We start from the raw sequence: 19,064 nt of genomic DNA on the forward strand, positions 1-19,064 counted from the left end.
CTTAAATTGTAGACACTCTAAATTCTTAATTTGCCACAGCATTAATTCAATAGTGTTTAAACTTTCAAACCAAATGTTAATCTATCCTACGAAGCCCTTGATTAGAATTTCTTATAACATTATAACTCAGATGTTTCAAAGTTCTAAATATCCCTTCAAGCCTAAATCATCAAAAAAATTCAGATACTTTAAACCATTTGATTCTCACTTATTTCTAAACAAGTCCCCAAATATCTTAAAAATCACAAAAATAATTCTCACTTTCCTCGAATATTATCCAATTTGTCCTTAATCTCGAGAATTCCACAATTACCCATAAGATCTGGGCGTTCTTAATCTCATTTTATAGGTTTCTCGGAACATAAAGTTTAATAATCTTAAGATTATTAGACCCAAGATCAATTCTCATAACCTTGAAAATTACTTATTTTACCCAAGTGTTCCTCAAAAGTTCGAATTTAATCCTCAAAATTTCAAAATTTGCAATTTGGTCCTTAAAATTCTCGAACATTATAATTTTGGCCCTATAACTCCTCGAAATTTGCTTTTTTTTTTCCATAATTTTTTTTTTTGACTTGGCCTCATTAAACCTTAAAATTCTCAAAACTAAAATTTAATCCTAATGTTTGGTAAATTCGAAATAGTCCCTTAGAATTTTATTGGCACTTAGGTCCTCAAATTATTGATTAATACAGTTAGGTCCTTAAAATTCTCAATCCATTCAATTCAGTCCTAGGGTCCCATTAGGTAGAGCATGCATCCTAAATAATTTCTACGATTTATACTTCCAAAAATCGTCGTAGTTTTCGAATCATTAACCCTTACATGGAATCATCAAAAATTAATTCAACTAGCAACCACGAACCATCAGTAATTTCTTAGAAATTCTACAAGTCCTAAAAGCATTCATAATTTTCAAGATTAACTTATTGCCCCAAAGAGTAGAACATCAGTACTTCTAACCAAAAAAACAATATAATCAAATCATTATCAACTTCTCCTAAAGCCCAATATTCGAATTCATAGACACATCCAATTCCAAACGTAACCAACATGCAATTTAATCTAGTTTTTAAAACAGTAAATCCTTAAATAATAAAAGCAGTTAAACATATACCGTAGATCATCATAAAGCGTAAATCATGTTAACATGCATGTGATATGAGTAAATCATTTAAAACATTTAAACGTTTCGCATGCATGCGCTGTACAGAAAATATAACATTTAAAAATGATCTTAAATATTTGAATATAAAAATAGCGCGGTTTAAAATAACCAAACTCGTCCAAAATCATACGTAAACACAAACGTATAAAAATCTTAAAATCATCAACGTAGGAAATTGTTCATCTCCACTCAATATCATAAAATCATAAATGCACGGAAAACATGCTGTCCTCGGGTCGTGTCACCCACTTAGAAACCTCCTCCTCTCGCACCACTCCTTGCTACGTTCAGCAACAAAATCGAGCCCCAAACCAACCCATTGACACCACTAGCAGTTCCTAAACCTTCAAGATCGCAGCCCCTTGCATCCAAAACCAGAAAAAACGTGAGTTCAAAAATCAAAGAATGCATGGTAAGAAACAAAACCGAAAATCCTTTCTTGCTCCCTGATGGATCGAGAGTTTCCTACACGATATGCACACTTAACAGCAATATATAACATGTGTGATGCAGAAAAAAATAGATACAATGCGTGCCTGAATGATGCAAATGCGAGAGGAAATCGAGCCGAAAGCCGGAGGAATTTCTTTATTCCAAGACAAGCAAGATCCGAGACCTTAGCTGGGGGATTAAATGCTGAAACAAGAGGGCAAGGTGGTAATGAAAGGGAGTGTCGGTTGATGGTATAATAATTGGTGTATGGTAGGTTTAGGTTTAATTTAATTGTAGTTTAGGTTAATTAAAATGTCCACTAATGAGCCTCAATTAAAATAAAAATGGTTTTAAGCCCAATAAGCTTAAAAATAGGCTCATTAAATCCAAACACAATCCCGAAAAATATTTCGTGTTGGAAAGATTTTGAAAATATTAGCCGAACCCTCAAAAATTCAACCGATTTGATAAAATTTGTGTACCGGTTAAAATAAAATCATGCGGGTCAAAATACCCAATAAAATCTCATTTCTTGAAAAACATATTTAAAACACCTTATATTAGTTAATAAAAATTAATCATGTAATAAAATAATTTTTTCTGAAAATTCTCCGGTCTCAGTTCCTCGTTCGAGCGCGAAATGAAACTTAAAATCTTTAATGAATGAACCTTTAAAATTTTATGAATTAAATTCTACCATGCATGAATTATGCATAAAATGCATTAAAATATTTAAACACAAATAAATGAAATAAAAATGAATTTAAAACTTTAAAACAATTTAATAAAATACCAAAGAAATTTAATAACTTGCATGTATGTGGTTTACGTGACCCTTCAAATTCTCATGACGTTACAATCTCCCCCCTTAAATTGAATTTCGGCCGCTTATCCTTGATAATCAAAAAGTTTAGACTTAGTTCTAGTATCCCAATAGTCCACGCTTCCGCGGCGGTACTCTGATAAAATAATAAATCTTAAGATGTACTTACGTCTCCTCAATCTTAATAAACTCTATCTTCTAAATCCTCGTTTGCGAAACTCGACTTATAACAACCCATGGTAACCTAGTTTCACTTTTTTTTTCTATAACCTCAAATTTCAACTTTTTTAAAAAAAAATTTCAATATTAAAAATGGCGGTCCGAATTTTATTGCGTCTTACTTTCTTATACTATACCCAGGATGTTCATTGACCTATTATATTAGCATTTATGCAGTTCAACTTGAGAAACCTTAGCACAAAATATTACTGATCGACTTCTATCCTCTGTAATACACTTAAAAATTAAACCTTATTTCAACCCCATAATAATATTAGCCTAAGATCCTTGAATGAAATCTTTATCGTACGGCACAAAACTTACGTAACTTACTATTTACAAGTACATCCCGGATGTAAAATTGTTGCAAATCTTAAACCTCGAATAACGTTAATCCATAAAACCCAATTATTCAATAATGATCTTCTAACTAATTAGTATAACCCTTCTCGCATCAGTTGCATGCTTAAATTATTCCCTTCCCAATTACAATATAGTTGAGGCCTAAGACTCTTAGACTTTTATCCTTGAAACGAATGTCGCATTCTTACGTATCTCTAGCACTTAATTAATACTAGCGTATAAAACTTAATAAGTCATCCCATGGGAATCTTACACTAACTCTAATAAATCAACTTTACTTATACCCCCACAGAGTTCCAGAATCTACGTATCAAAGTTTTAGATTTCTTACTCGATAAAAATTTTAATATTCATTCATTGATAACTTATGTTGAACACCACTAATTTCCTTTTGTTTTGTTTTTATTTCACCCAAAATTTCCGTATTAACAAATATCCCATAAATTTGAATTTCAAACTTACGCAACCCAAATAGTTTTGGATAACATAATTCCAACACACATATTCACTTATTCCCAAGTTGCTTAATGACTTACAAAATTCCTCAATACAAGGTGTCTACCTCACCTCTTACATGCGTCTATCAAACATCCCAATCATCAATCATTCTCAACTTTCTAGCCAAATAAATTCCAACAAAGGTATAATTTTAACTCTTAAGATCATGATTAAAATTTAACCTACATCAAACCTTAGGTTCCCAAAAATAAGTTAACTTACTGTCGAATCTTATAACTTAACTAATTACTCAACTTTATCTTAAATTGTAGACACTTTAAATTCTTAATTTGCCACGGCATTAATTCAATAGCGTTTAAACTTTCAAACCAAATGTTAATCTATCCTACGAAGCCCTTGATTAGAATTTCTTATAACATTATAACTCAGATGTTTCAAAGTTCTAAATATCCCTTCAAGCCTAAATCATCAAAAAATTCAGATACTTTAAACCATTTGTTTCTCACTTATTGCTAAACAAGTCCCCAAATATCTTAAAAATCACAAAAATAATTCTCATTTTCCTCGAATATTATCCAATTTGTCCTTAATCTCGAGAATTCCACAATTACCCATAAGATCTGGGCGTTCTTAATCTCATTTTATAGGTTTCTCGGAACATAAAGTTTAATAATCTTAAGATTATTAGACCCAAGATCAATTCTCATAACCTTGAAAATTACTTATTTTACCCAAGTGTTCCTCAAAAGTTCGAATTTAATCCTCAAAATTTCAAAATTTGCAATTTGGTCCTTAAAATTCTCGAACATTATAATTTGGGCCCTATAACTCCTCGAAATTTGCTTTTTTTTTTCCATAATTTTTTTTTTTGACTTGGCCTCATTAAACCTTAAAATTCTCAAAACTAAAATTTAATCATAATGTTTGGTAAATTCGAAATAGTCTCTTAGAATTTTATTGGCACTTAGGTCCTCAAATTATTGATTAATACAGTTAGGTCCTTAAAATTCTCAATCCATTCAATTCAGTCCTAGGGTCCCATTAGGTAGAGCATGCATCCTAAATAATTTCTACGATTTCTATTTCCAAAAATCGTCGTAGTTTTCGAATCATTAACCCTTACATGGAATCATCAAAAATTAATTCAACTAGCAACCACGAACCATCAGTAATTTCTTAGAAATTCTACAAGTCCTAAAAGCATTCATAATTTTCAAGATTAACTTATTGCCCCAAAGAGTAGAACATCAGTACTTCTAACCAAAAAAACAATATAATCAAATCATTATCAACTTCTCCTAAAGCCCAATATTCGAATTCATAGACACATCCAATTCCAAACGTAACCAACATGCAATTTAATCTAGTTTTTAAAATAGTAAATCCTTAAATAATAAAAGCAGTTAAACATATACCGTAGATCATCATAAAGCGTAAATCATGTTAAAATGCATGTGATATGAGTAAATCATTTAAAACATTTAAACGTTTCGCATGCATGCGCTGTACAAAAAATATAACATTTAAAAATGATCTTAAATATTTGAATATAAAAATAGCGCGGTTTAAAATAACCAAACTCGTCCAAAATCATACGTAAACACAAACGTATAAAAATCTTAAAATCATCAACGTAGGAAAATGTTCATCTCCACTCAATATCATAAAATCATAAATGCACGGAAAACATGTTGTCCTCGGGTCGTGTCACCCACTTAGAAACCTCCTCCTCTCGCACCACTCCTTCCTGCGTTCAGCAACAAAACCGAGCCCCAAACCAACCCATTGACACCACTAGCAGTTCCTAAACCTTCAAGATCGCAGCCCCTTGCATCCAAAACCAGAAAAAACGTGAGTTCAAAAATCAAAGAATGCATGGTAAGAAACAAAACCGAAAATCCTTTCTTGCTCCCTGATGGATCGAGAGTTTCCTACACGATATGCACACTTAACAGCAATATATAACATGTGTGATGCAGAAAAAAATAGATACAATGCGTGCCTGAATGATGCAAATGCGGGAGGAAATCGAGCCGAAAGCCGGAGGAATTTCTTTATTCCAAGACAAGCAAGATCCGAGACCTTAGCTGGGGGATTAAATGCTGAAACAAGAGGGCAAGGTGGTAATGAAAGGGAGTGTCGGTTGATGGTATAATAATTGGTGTAGGGTAGGTTTAGGTTTAATTTAATTGTAGTTTAGGTTAATTAAAATGTCCTTAATGAGCCTTAATTAAAATAAAAATGGTTTTAAGCCCAATAAGCTTAAAAATAGGCTCATTAAATCCAAACACAATCCTGAAAAATATTTCGTGTTGGAAAGATTTTGAAATATTAGCCGAACCCTAAAAAATTCAACCGATTTGATAAAATTTGTGTACCGGTTAAAATAAAATCATGCGGGTCAAAATACCCAATAAAATCTCATTTCTTGAAAAATATATTTAAAACACCTTATATTAGTTAATAAAAATTAATCATGTAATAAAATAATTTTTTCTGAAAATTCTCCGGTCTCAGTTCCTCGTTCGAGTGCGAAATAAAACTTAAAATCTTTAATGAACCTTTAAAATTTCATGAATTAAATTCTACCATGCATGAATTATGCATAAAATGTATTAAAATATTTAAACACAAATAAACGAAATAAAAATGCATTTAAAACTTTAAAACAATTTAATAAAATACCAAAGAAATTTAATAACTTGCATGCATGTAGGTTTACGTGACCCTTCAAATTCTCATGACGTTACAAATACTTTTTCATGGATGACCCAAATAAAATATATATCTCACAAAATACGACTCGTGAGAAATCCTCACACAAGTTTTTGCCAAAAAAACTTACATATAACTGCATAAAAGATAATTACATCATAAATAACATAAGGCAAAGAATTGATTCAAATCATACATAAAACCAACTGCTCGAATCAACATATATACAACTTGATTCATTACGACTAATTAAAAAAAAGTAATTATTGATTGAACATGAGACAAACTAATCATTCTTTCATTACTGAAAACAAGTTGCAATTCTTTAGGCTTTTATTACACAAATTCAAAATAAGGTACATATAATAAAATAAATATAACAAAGTTTGAGATTTACATATTTTTTATACAAACATTCATTTGAGAATTACTGTTCACTCAAGGAGTTGAGACACAAACTTGTAACAGAAAATTGGGTAGGCCAAGAAAGACATGGAACTTTTTGTTTGTTTTTCCTTTTTTTTTCGAGCAGGTCTTTTGTGAGACGGTCTCACGAATCTTTATCTTTGATACGGAATCAATATTACCGATATACACAATAAAAAGTAATACTTTTATCATAAAAAGTAATATTTTTTCATGGATGACCCAAATAAGATATCAGTCTCACAAAATACGACTCGTGAGACCGTGTAAGGCCCGAGATTTTAATTACTGTAATCTGAGATTAATCTGAAATGATTTATTGATTAATTGATATGATTATAGACAGAAAAGATCAGACTGGGAGAGCCGAAAGAAGATTTGACATGAGGTTCAAGAAAAGTTCCCGCGCACATGTGCGACATGTATGGGCGCACATGCGCGAGGAAGACAGAACCATGCGCCTACATGCGCGACTTAGATTCGCGCATATGCGCGAGAGGTCCAGAGAGTTGGGCGCACATGCGCGACCACAATACGCGCACATACGCGGAACGTCCAGAGAGTTCGGCGCACATGCGCGGCAGAATGCGCGCATATGCGCGAATGGTGAAGGCACGAGACAGTAGGTCTCGCGCATATGCGCGACTTATGTGCGCGCATATGTGCGAGCAGTCCGGTAGTTCAGATAAGGCTTCCGGCGCATATGTGCGGCTTTGTGCGCGCATATGCGCGCGACATGCAGAACAAGAAGAAGCCACTTGTCTTTTAGGTGCAACGTGTATATATATATAGGTATATACAAGCAATTGTTCCTCAGAATTGAAAGAGGACGAAACCGAGGGAAGCTTCGAGTACGAGCAATCCGTCCGTCTGTTTTCGAATCCGAGTACAGTACCGTGTTCCTAGCGACGACAGCTTCAACTGGACGTAAGTTTTGTTGCGTTTAGATATCGTTTAAAAATATGATGTTGTCAGAATTGAATAGGAATCATATATGGTGTTTCTGATACAGTGGACATCGTATAATCGAAGTCAGATTAAAGAACGGACTGGTTATGTAATTGTTATGATTTTTGGAATTGATTAATTGAGATTCGATATCAGATTTGTATTGTTATTGAAATTATGAGTTGCACCGATATTGATTATGAGTTCTGGTATTATATCTGTGATGTTGAAATTGACGGGGTTATCGAGATTGTATTATTATGCCGTCGAAACATCAGTTGATTGATATTGATCGGATTCGGTATTGATTTAGATGGTATTGTGGCATCGTATGTCGATTGGCATTGATCCGATTATGTTTTGATTTGAGTATTGATCAGAACAGATTTTGAACTGAGTTATGTACTGATATTGTATCTATTCGATTGTCATTATCAGATTTGATATGGACAGACTTGACTTCGATACTTCATCTTCGTCGGACCGAGAAGATAAAGTTATAAATTAATGTTGAGTTGGAATTGCACAACTCGAGTGAGGTTTGGCTCGAGTTTCCCTAAATCACATACTTTACCTTATTGTATTGATTTGATTGATGTACTTGTTCTCTTGATTTATAGACAACAGGTATTAGACGAGTAATCTTGTGACAGAAGTGCCTGATAGTGGTGGGATCGCCACGGGCACATTGCACAATGTCACAAGATAATGTATTGGCGATTGTGCCAAAGTCTGTCACTGGATGTTTGGCTATCGATGTGGATAGAATTATAACTTCTTCTATTACTGATGATCGATATTATATCGATATGGATAGAATCGGAGCTTCTTCTATTACTAGTGATCGGTACCGTATCGATGTTGATAGAATTATAACTTCTACTATTACTCATGATCGATATTATATTGATGTGGATAGAATCGGAGTTTCCTCTATTACTGATGATCGATACTATATCGATGTGGATAGAATCCGAGCTTCTTCTATTACTGGTGATCGATACCATATCGATGTGGATAGAATCGGTATTTCTTCTATTACTGGTGATCGATACCCTATCGACGTGGATAGAACTGGAATCTTTTCTATTACTGTTGGTCAATATGGGAATGCCAACTTCTGGGAACCGGGATCCGTAGACTAGGATTGAGTCTAGTCTTAAATTTGGAGTCATGAGTCTAATTGACGGTTTATATTGAGTTATGTTGATTATGTTCCTGAATATGGTACATGATGAATTATGTTCCTGATGATGGTACATGTTTAGAATAGGATTTATTCCTAATATGGATTTATATTCTGATTTGAATACACGTTAGACATATTTGTTATATGCTTTTATATTGTTTTTATGATTGCATGTATACATGATTTATACTGAGAATGTAATTCTCACCGGAGTTATCCGGCTGTTGTCTTGTTTGTATGTGTGCATGGCAACAGGTGGAATAGGATCAGGGTCAAAAAGAGAACGAGGCTGGACTAGATAGCGTGGAGATCCGGGCTTCGAAGCAACTTAGGATTCAACATTGATATATAGTTGAACCTACTTGAATTCTTGTAGATAATACAAGATTTATATGTTTATGTTTAGTATGTAATCCTGAATTGAATTACATTACGTTTCCGCTTTGTATTTTAAAAAAAATTTTAGACCCCGTTTATTATAATTGTTTGAATTATTCCTAAAGACGATTAAGGAATGAATTAGCGTCCGAGTCCTCACAACAGGTGGTATCAGAGCATTAGGTTCCAGAACAGTAGGTTCTAGAACTGTAGGTTCTTGAGATTGAGATAGAAGAGAGTGAGCGGGGTAGATTGAGTTTTTTTTCCTGCATGTGATTGCTAGCATGTGATTTACTTATTATAATGTTGACTTACATTGTGTATGCCAGCATGATATTATGTTTACTGTTTTTAAATACATGTTACCTGAATACCTGAGTTGATTTGGTAATATGTCTGATTTGAAAATGAATCGGAACCAATTCTTGATCAGAAGGTAAGCTGATCAGAAAGGGACTGAGATTGATTTATCTCATGTGATACTAACCCTTGTGGTAATCAGATATACCTCCAAGAAGAATTCGAGAATTGGGTAGTACTTCGATTGATCAGATGGATGAGACAGAAACTTTGATGGAAACACAGATGAAGAAGTTTCAGTCATTGCAACCGCCAATTCTGAGGGGTATTGACACGCCAGTCGATTGTGAGAATTGGCTAGAGGACATAGAAATGTTAGTTGAATTTCTTGGTTTTACAGATGATTGTAGAGTTAAACTGGTTGGAAATCAACTACGGGAAGTCGCTAGGAGTTGGTGGATTACAACCAAAAGAGTATAGAACAGCGGGGTACGGTGATTACGTGGGAAGTCTTTAAAGCTGAATTTTATCAAAGATTCTTCTCAGGATTGTACCGAGAGGACAAGAGAGCAGAGTTTGAGAATTTGAGACAAGGCCAACTGAATATTGAAGAATATGTTGCTAAATTCTCTCATCCACTGCGTTTTGTTCCTCAGATAGCTGAGAATGATGAAGCTGTAGCTGAGCAGTTCATCAAAGGATTGAATTCAGAGATAGTTGCATTGATAAATATGCAGCGACCTTACCATTTTGCTGATACTTTGAATAAAGAAAAAAGAGCTGAGTCGAGTCTGATTAGACAACAAGAAAGGTTGTGTGCAATGCAACCCCAGACACAACAATCCCCTCTCCGATTGGATAGTGGCAGTACGAGTGGGAAGCAAGATTTGCTGAAAACTCGAAAGAAGCAGTTCAAGAAGTTAGGGAGCAGTTCATCTAGCTCCAGTGGTTCTAGCCCGAGTTATACTGGAGTTTATTGTAGAACCTGTGGAGGAAGGCATTCCACGGAACAATGCCAAGGTGTACTTGGTAGTTGTCATGTTTGTCGACAACCAGGACACTTTGGTAAAGTCTGTCCACAGAGAGGTTCCCGAAGATATCAGGGAGCAGAATTATATGGTGGTAGTGATCGAGGAACAGACCCAGGACACACGTGATGATATAGTGGCAGGTAATAATCTTTTATGATTATGTTGCATATGTATTGATATATACTAATGCATTCCCTACGATTATCTTTGACTGAGTTGTATTGATATATGTTGTACCTGCTGGGTCTGTATTACTGTAGTATTGATCCTTGTACCTTTTGGGAAAGGAATTGATATCAGTGAATTCTGTGATATATTGTGTACTGCCAGTAAAAAGAGAATGAGATTGAATTAGATTGTATTGTACTTGTGTTGTCTGATTCTGACTACATTATTGATATTAATATGCTAACAAGTACAGAACTATTATAGATTCTTGCAAGGAGATGGTAAGGTTCGGACCTGAAATGGCCGATGAACGAATGATGTACGGTAAGGATTCTCGATTTTGAATTCCTTGATATCCGTATTATGTATGATTCGATGATTATCGAAAAGAATGGAGTAATTCCTTATGTATTCAGTTGATTACTGAAGTTGAGCCTATCTGGAAATGATTTGTCAGTAGCAGGAGAGCTGCTATAGTCGTTCCAGATGAAATCCGGGTTTGTCTTATATCAGAGAGAGCGACTTCAGCCTTGATTGGATATCAGGTATGAATTTCATTTTAGGCTTCTGTATAAAATGATATTGATTGAATTGAAAGAATTGAAATGTCAGTTAGAAGATTTACTGCCTGAGAGTTAGAGTTACATTTGATTATCTGTTCCTCTGAGAAATACTTCAGTTCTGTGTATGGGTTGATAAATCCTGTGTTCCGAAGTGTTCTGATGACCTTATGCTCGTTTTATCTATGAGATCTTGATATATTCGCAGCGTATGATTGATGGAATCGAACAGTTGAAATTTGTATTGAATATTCTGGGAACTGAAATTTGTTGTATACAGAATTGTTCGGCTATGAATCCAGATTGTAACAGATTGTATTCAGAATCTGTGATATCTGAAGATAGTATACTGATTAATTGTAGCACAGTTGAGACAGTGATCAGTGGCTGAAAACGACACTCAGAGCTGATGTTGAAAATTACTGCAGTTCCGAAGTTTGATCAGATTGTTCAGAACTTGATTTCGATAGTCAAGACAGTGTGTCAATCAGAATACCAGGTATGTAATGCTTTATTTTATATAATTAGCTGATTTGTTGTGCCAGATATTTCGAATTTGAAATGACAGGTATTGTCAGATACACACAGTAGTAGATTCAGTATTATTCTGGTAACAGCAAATGTGTGATAATACGAACAGACAGTTTTGATGTAAATAAACGAAATCAGTTATGTCAGAATTTGTATTGAAATGTCTAAATCGCTGACAGATGAAGACAGGAAGATAGAAACCAGAAGATTGGTTATACAGATTATCGATTCCTGAACAGAAATAGGAGTATAATTCTATGGATCTGGTGATAGACTTACCGAAATGGTGCCAAGAATGTACCAGGATGTGGTTATGATTGAACGATTGTTCAAATCTACATATGTATATTGTACAGGATGACGTACAGATATGACAAGACGACTGAGAGGTATGTCAGAAAAAGGGGTCAGATTGTATTGAATGCCAGAGTTGATTATATCATTCCATGATTTTTGGTTGATTCCGTACCTTTAACAGAATGTATAACATGATTTTTCATCTATGGTTTATAGATTGACGGATAGTCGGAGCGAACTATCTAGATACTGGAGGATATCCAGGAACTGTAGTGCTGGATTTTAGCACTAGTGACCTGATGTCTTGTCACTTTATGAATTATTGTACAATAATAGCTATTAGATGCATATCGAAATAGTTTTATTCGAGGCATTATACAGTGAGTACTGCGGATTTTCTCTGAATGTGAATGATATTACGGTGATATCTGAGATTGAATTTGATAAAAGCAGAAATCTGATAAAGAAAATGAAACTGATTCAGAAAAGGATGAAAACCAGCTTCGAATGAACAGACTTGATATGCCGACGTCGGATGGTGACTGATTGGTATTTGAAGCCGAAGATTGAGTAAATCCTTGACTGGGATAAACAGATTTGATAACAGCTGATGATATTGATTTGATATGAGCTATTGATTGGTATATACGGATGTTGTATAGCCAGTATTTGCAATTAATTTTATCAGAATGGTTTGGTAGAATGAGTTTGCTGAAGTAACCTCTAGTATACATTTCTTCCTTATCAAATTGATTGCCTGTGATTTCGAGGACGAAATCATATCTTAGAGGGGAGAGAAATGTAAGGCCCGAGATTTTAATTACTGTAATCTGAGATTAATCTGAAATGATTTATTGATTAATTGATATGATTATAGACAGAAAAGATCAGACCGGGAGAGCCGAAAGAAGATTTGACATGAGTTGCAAGAAGAGTTCCCACGCACATGCGCGACATATATGGGCGCACATGCGCGAGGAAGACAGAACCATGCGCGCACATGCAGCGACTTAGATTCGCGCATATGCGCGAGAGGTCCAGAGAGTTGGGCACACATGCGCGACCACAATACGCGCACATACGCGGAACGTCCAGAGAGTTCGGCGCACATGCGCGGCAGAAGGCGCGCATATGCGCGAATGGTGAAGGCACGAGACAGTAGGTCTCGCGCATATGCGCGACTTATGTGCGCGCATATGTGCGAGCAGTCCGGTAGTTCAGATAAGGCTTCCGGCGCATATGTGCGGCTTTGTGCGCGCATATGCGCGCGACATGCAGAACAAGAAGAAGCCACTTGTCTTTTAGGTGCAACGTGTATATATATATAGGTATATACAAGCAATTGTTCCTCAGAATTGAAAGAGGACGAAACCGAGGGAAGCTTCGGGTACGAGCAATCCGTCCGTCTGTTTTCGAATCCGAGTACAATACCGTGTTCCTAGCGACGACAGCTTCAACTGGACGTAAGTTTTGTTGCGTTTAGATATCGTTTAAAAATATGATGTTGTCAGAATTGAATAGGAATCATATATGGTGTTTCTGATACAGTGGACATCGTATAATCGAAGTCAGATTAAAGAACGGACTGGTTATGTAATTGTTATGATTTTTGGAATTGATTAATTGAGATTCGATATCAGATTTGTATTGTTATAGAAATTATGAGTTGCACCGATATTGATTATGAGTTCTGGTATTATATCTGTGATGTTGAAATTGACGGGGTTATCGAGATTGTATTATTATGCCGTCGAAACATCAGTTGATTGATATTGATCGGATTCGGTATTGATTTAGATGGTATTGTGGCATCGTATGTCGATTGGCATTGATCCGATTATGTTTTGATTTGAGTATTGATCAGAACAGGTTTTGAACTGAGTTATGTACTGATATTGTATCTATTCGATTGTCATTATCAGATTTGATATGGACAGACTTGACTTCGATACTTCGTCTTCGTCGGACCGAGAAGATAAAGTTATAAATTAATGTTGAGTTGGGATTGCACAACTCGAGTGAGGTTTGACTCGAGTTTTCCTAAATCACATACTTTACCTTATTGTATTGATTTGATTGATGTACTTGTTCTCTTGATTTATAGACAACAGGTATTAGACGAGTAATCTTGTGACAGAAGTGCCTGATAGTGGTGGGATCGCCACGGGCACATTGCACAATGTCACAAGATAATGTATTGGCGATTGTGCCAAAGTCTGTCTCTGGATGTTTGGCTATCGATGTGGATAGAATTATAACTTCTTCTATTACTGATGATCGATATTATATCGATGTGGATAGAATCGGAGCTTCTTCTATTACCGGTGATCGGTACCGTATCGATGTTGATAGAATTATAACTTCTACTATTACTCATGATCGATATTATATCGATGTGGATAGAATCGGAGTTTCCTCTATTACTGATGATCGATACTATATCGATGTGGATAGAATCCGAGCTTCTTCTATTACTGGTGATCGATACCATATCGATGTGGATAGAATCGGTATTTCTTCTATTACTGGTGATCGATACCCTATCGACAGTGGATAGAACTGGAATCTTTTCTATTATTGTTGGTCAATATGGGAATGCCAACTTCTGGGAACCGGGATCCCTAGATTAGGATTGAGTCTAGTCTTAAATTTGGAGTCATGAGTCTAATTGACGGTTTATATTGAGTTATGTTGATTATGTTCCTGAATATGGTACATGATGAATTATGTTCCTGATGATGGTACATGTTTAGAATATGATTTATTCTTGATATGGATTTATATTCTGATTTGAATACACGTTAGACATATCTGTTATATGCTTTTATATTGTTTTTATGATTGCATGTATACATGATTTATACTGAGAATGTAATTCTCACCGGAGTTATCCGGCTGTTGTCTTGTTTGTATGTGTGCATGGCAACAGGTGGGATAGGATCAGGGTCAAGAAGAGAACGAGGCTGGACTAGATAGCGTGGAGATCCGGGTTTCGAAGCAACTTAGGATTCATCACTGATATATAGTTGAACCTAGTTGAATTCTTGTAGATAATACAAGATTTATATGTTTATGTTTAGTATGTAATCTTAATTGAATTACATTATGTTTCCGCTTTGTATTTTAAAAAAAAATTTAGACCCCGTTTATTATAATTGTTTGAATTATTCCTAAAGACGATTAAGGAATGAATTAGCGTCCGGGTCACCACAGACCGTCTCACACAAATTTTTGCGATTATTTTTTCTTTTGAGAAGAAATAATTAAGGAATGTGTTTCAAATATTGGTGGGTGGAATGCATCAGTTGTACTTATCCATTGACTTAAATGATATAAAGTTATATTTGGATCGATAAATTTGAGTTAATAAATTTTAATTTTTTTTATTTTTTTGAATGAACAAAATTCAACGTAACGATATATATAATTTTAATAATAATTATAATGATTTCAAATAAGTTCGAGATAACTAAGATAAAATAAAGGACCAAATCAAATCAATCCATAAAATGCAACCTAAAAAGTTTCGTTTGCACAGTCCAAGTCCATTGCAAAAGTAAATTGGGCCGATGAGTTTCAAATCTCAGCCCAAACATTATTGAGGGCTTTGAAATCCTCTTACTGTGCCCCATATCCGAAAATTTACCGTCGTCCGTCGACCTGGCACCCAGGCTCTTCAGTTCCACCAGCTTCTTCGAACGCATGCACACCTCTCGGCTCTCGCTTTCTTCCTCGAATCAATCTTGCGCAGGTTCAGTTATAAACCTTTCCTGCTTGTTTGTTTTTGCATCTCTTTGTATGTGGGCTCAGTAGATGTTTGGGTTTTGATTTTACTGCGAAATTTTAGGCATTTTTTGTTTGAGTAAGTATGGTCCTGAAATTTCATTTTTTGCTCTTCAATTCTATATTTGATATTTGGGTTTTGATTTTACTGCGAAATTTTAGGCATTTTTTGTTTGAGTAAGTATGGTCCTGAAATTTCATTTTTTGCTCTTCAATTCTATATTTGATAGCAATTCGAATGGATTTATGGGTTTTTTTTGTACTTATTTGGGCAACGACCGCGTATTTCGATTCAGAGTGTTTTGTGTTTTTTAAATTTTCCCTTACGATTGGAAAAAAGCATGGGCTTTGGCCATTCATCGCTATTTAAAGTTTCAGAAATTACTTTGTGCGGTTCTTTTTCTTCCCTTTGCCATTTTTGCTTTTAGAAAATGCTACTTTCGTTCAAATATTTTGTGGGTGAATTATGTTTTCGGTCAGAAGTAATTGAATGTTGATAATCACGTTTTGATCTGATTAGATTTTATGCCATTTTGTTCAATAAGTTTCTAAAATCTCTGAATTCTTGAAATACTAGAATTGAGGTGCGAGAAGTGATTTTAATGTAGCTAGTTTTGTGTTAGCAAGGGATAAAGATAGTAGAGTTTCACTAAATGGATTGTATGTTAAACGCCCATACATAAAACAAAGCACCAACAAGAGAAAGAGAAAGATGTCGGAAATTGTTTTAATAAGTATCAAAGGACCAAAAATCCAATCCCTTCTCCTGGGTAAACTCATTTCTCTGTCAATCCCTTTTGTTACTGAAATGTTTAGAGTTTAAGGGGAAAGATAAATACGTTCAGCAATAATTAAAATTGTGTGTTATGGAACTTTTATGTCCAAACATGATGCGCCAGCCAAACGCAGACCAGCATGCACAAATTTGGTGAATCGTCCACGTAACTCCATGCTCCAACCAGCCCCTCACACGCAAACTTGATATCAGTGTTAAAATGTTTGATCCTTGTATGAAGATGATCCGAAACTTAGATGAATATTTCTTAACAAAATTTTTCTAAACATTTTTTTCCTTCTGTTGTTGTATTTATGCTCTTACGTTTATAGTTATTTATAATATATATGTTGTTTGATGAAGATTATTTCTTGTATGATTACTAAGATGAAAAGGGAAGCGTCGGTTATTGATGGACATGATGACATTACAACTGGAGACTCAATCAATTCATCTCAGTGATACTTCGAGACGAGAGAATTCTAAAGGTAATAAATATTTTGCGATTGAATTTTTTAGTTATGTATTTGATTATATCTGTCAGACCAATTGATTTTAAAGACTATAAAAAATATGTTCTTTGTTATTATATACAGTTTCTCTATCTGATTCAATGTTGGTTTTACTTTATTCAGTTCTTAATTTAAATAATTAATTAATATAATTATTATGCGTCCACTTTTATGTCTTGTGAGTAGTCCATCACAGCTCCATACACTGATGAAGTTCTAGTTGAATAGCGTTTTTAGTACAGTTCAAATGATAAGTGATGGTTTCTTCAGATTGTAAGATTGATTGATTAGCATAAAAATGTAATGGAACATTCAATTTATGTGTGATAATGCTTCTTATGAGATATAGATGGAGTAATTACCTTTTTTAATGCCTCCTGTTTCTTTGGCACCCATGAGTGCAGCTGTGATTTCTCTCTTATGTTCCAGTAGAAATATGGATATATCTCGGTTTTTCTTTTAGTTTTTGAAGCAGACTGCTAAGTAGTTTATGCAACAAACGTGAAAGTGTACATGGAGATTGTTAGCCTTGATCATTCATGGGATTAACTTTGTAGTGGCTGTTATTATTTTGTGGGCTATATCAATTTAAGCTTAGTTGTTTGCATCAGTACCTTTTTCAGTCAAACAATGAAAAGTGCTAGTATTGAACATAAATGATGTGTCAAGTTATAGGTGGATATCATAAGAAACAACTTGGATCATCGAGGAATTATGTGTCGTGGAATAGAGAAATGGACAAGCATTTGGCAAAAGTTCTGACTGACCAAATGGCTCATGGAAACAAATGCGACGGCGACACGTGGAAACCAAAAGCCTTACAAGCTGCTGTGACCTACTTAAATTTCAAATTGCATCTTAATTTGTCGAAAGAAAATATTAAAAATAGACTCAAGGCTTGGAAAAAATATTATAGTGTTGTTACAGATGTCCAAAAGCAAAGTGGATTTTTTTGGGACGAGGAACGAAAAATGATTATTGTCACGTCAGATGAACGTAATTCATGGAAGGAATATGTTGAGGTACGTAATTTTTTCGAATTTTCTTTTATAATTACTCAACATACATATATCTCATCTTCCTTTGAATAGTCACACCCGGATGCTAAAGGCTTGCAAAATAAAGTGATTGAGAATTGGAGCGATATTTTGCTTCTTTGTGGAAGAGATAGAGCAACTTGTTTAAAGTCTGAAACTTTTGAAAAAGGTGCCAACTCGATGGGAGACGAAGAAGAAGCTGAGTTAAAGACAGCACAAGAACAATTGCGGCCGTCAGATTCATTGGATTCCATGATCAATAAAAGGAAGAAAGCAAAAAAAGATGCTTTAGTTGAGGTTGTCGGCATGATTGCAGCATCTTTTCAAGAGTTTGTGGCAAGCAAAAAGAAGGAAGAAAGACCCAGTGGTATTGAAATATATGAGGTTGTTTCCAGCATAACCGAACTTACGAGCACCGAAAAATTTAAGGCAGTCGAAAAATTGATGGGTGGTGATGCTGAACGGTTTAGATTATTAAAAGCACTTCCGGATGAGGAGAGAAGAGGATGGTTGTATTTTCTCATTGATTCTTAGCTATCTTTGAATTTATGTTATGAACTAACAAGTCAAGTATCCAAAGTTATATTTATATTTTGGTGAAACAAAATATTATGATGTTGATATCTTGGCAATACTAATTTTATTTTGTTTATATGTTAGTGAAACAAATATTTAGATTTGGTATTTTTGGCTTACTTATCGACTGATGTAAATTATAATCTTTTATATGTTTGCTCTTCATATAAAAAAAAGCTGCTTGTAGTGTTTTTTTAATAACCAATTGAATTATTTAATAAGTAATTAAAACGACTAGTTTTTGATATATTTTTTACTTATGACAACAAATGTTATAAATATAAAATTTAGTTCTTAGTTTTTTTTAAAAAAGAAAATGTTTGTATTACTTAATTTGTTGATATATTTGTAGATTGATTTATGGCCGGGACAAA

General features: G+C 34.5%; 1 protein-coding gene across 6 annotated transcripts; it reads left to right on the forward strand.

Moving 5' to 3' along the window:
• Positions 1-15,599: 15,599 nt before the first annotated feature.
• Positions 15,600-18,774, forward strand: LOC142546907 (uncharacterized). 6 transcript variants are annotated; one of them, XM_075654880.1, is made up of 4 exons: positions 15,600-15,758; positions 16,953-17,053; positions 17,747-18,099; positions 18,169-18,774. In XM_075654880.1, exons 2-4 carry the CDS (start codon positions 16,978-16,980, stop codon positions 18,646-18,648), a joined length of 909 nt encoding a protein of 302 aa, XP_075510995.1. In that variant the 5' UTR covers positions 15,600-15,758; positions 16,953-16,977; the 3' UTR covers positions 18,649-18,774. The 6 variants fall into 6 exon arrangements, with proteins under 6 accessions (XP_075510995.1, XP_075511019.1, XP_075511003.1 ...); XM_075654904.1 differs by having other exon boundaries at positions 17,753-18,099; XM_075654888.1 differs by having other exon boundaries at positions 15,666-15,763.
• The last annotated feature ends 290 nt before the right edge of the window (positions 18,775-19,064 follow it).

Source organism: Primulina tabacum, chromosome 1 (assembly GCF_025594145.1).
Source record: "Primulina tabacum isolate GXHZ01 chromosome 1, ASM2559414v2, whole genome shotgun sequence".
In the NCBI taxonomy this organism is placed as follows: Eukaryota; Viridiplantae; Streptophyta; class Magnoliopsida; order Lamiales; family Gesneriaceae; genus Primulina; species Primulina tabacum.

Bases quoted from the DNA above. Each gene is read 5' to 3' on its own strand.
- LOC142546907 (XM_075654880.1), top strand. From the start codon at position 16,978: ATGGACATGATGACATTACAACTGGAGACTCAATCAATTCATCTCAGT. The intron at 17,054-17,746 runs GTAATAAATATT...TGATGTGTCAAG, and splicing joins GAGACGAGAGAATTCTAAAG to TTATAGGTGGATATCATAAG. The intron at 18,100-18,168 runs GTACGTAATTTT...TCCTTTGAATAG, and splicing joins CATGGAAGGAATATGTTGAG to TCACACCCGGATGCTAAAGG.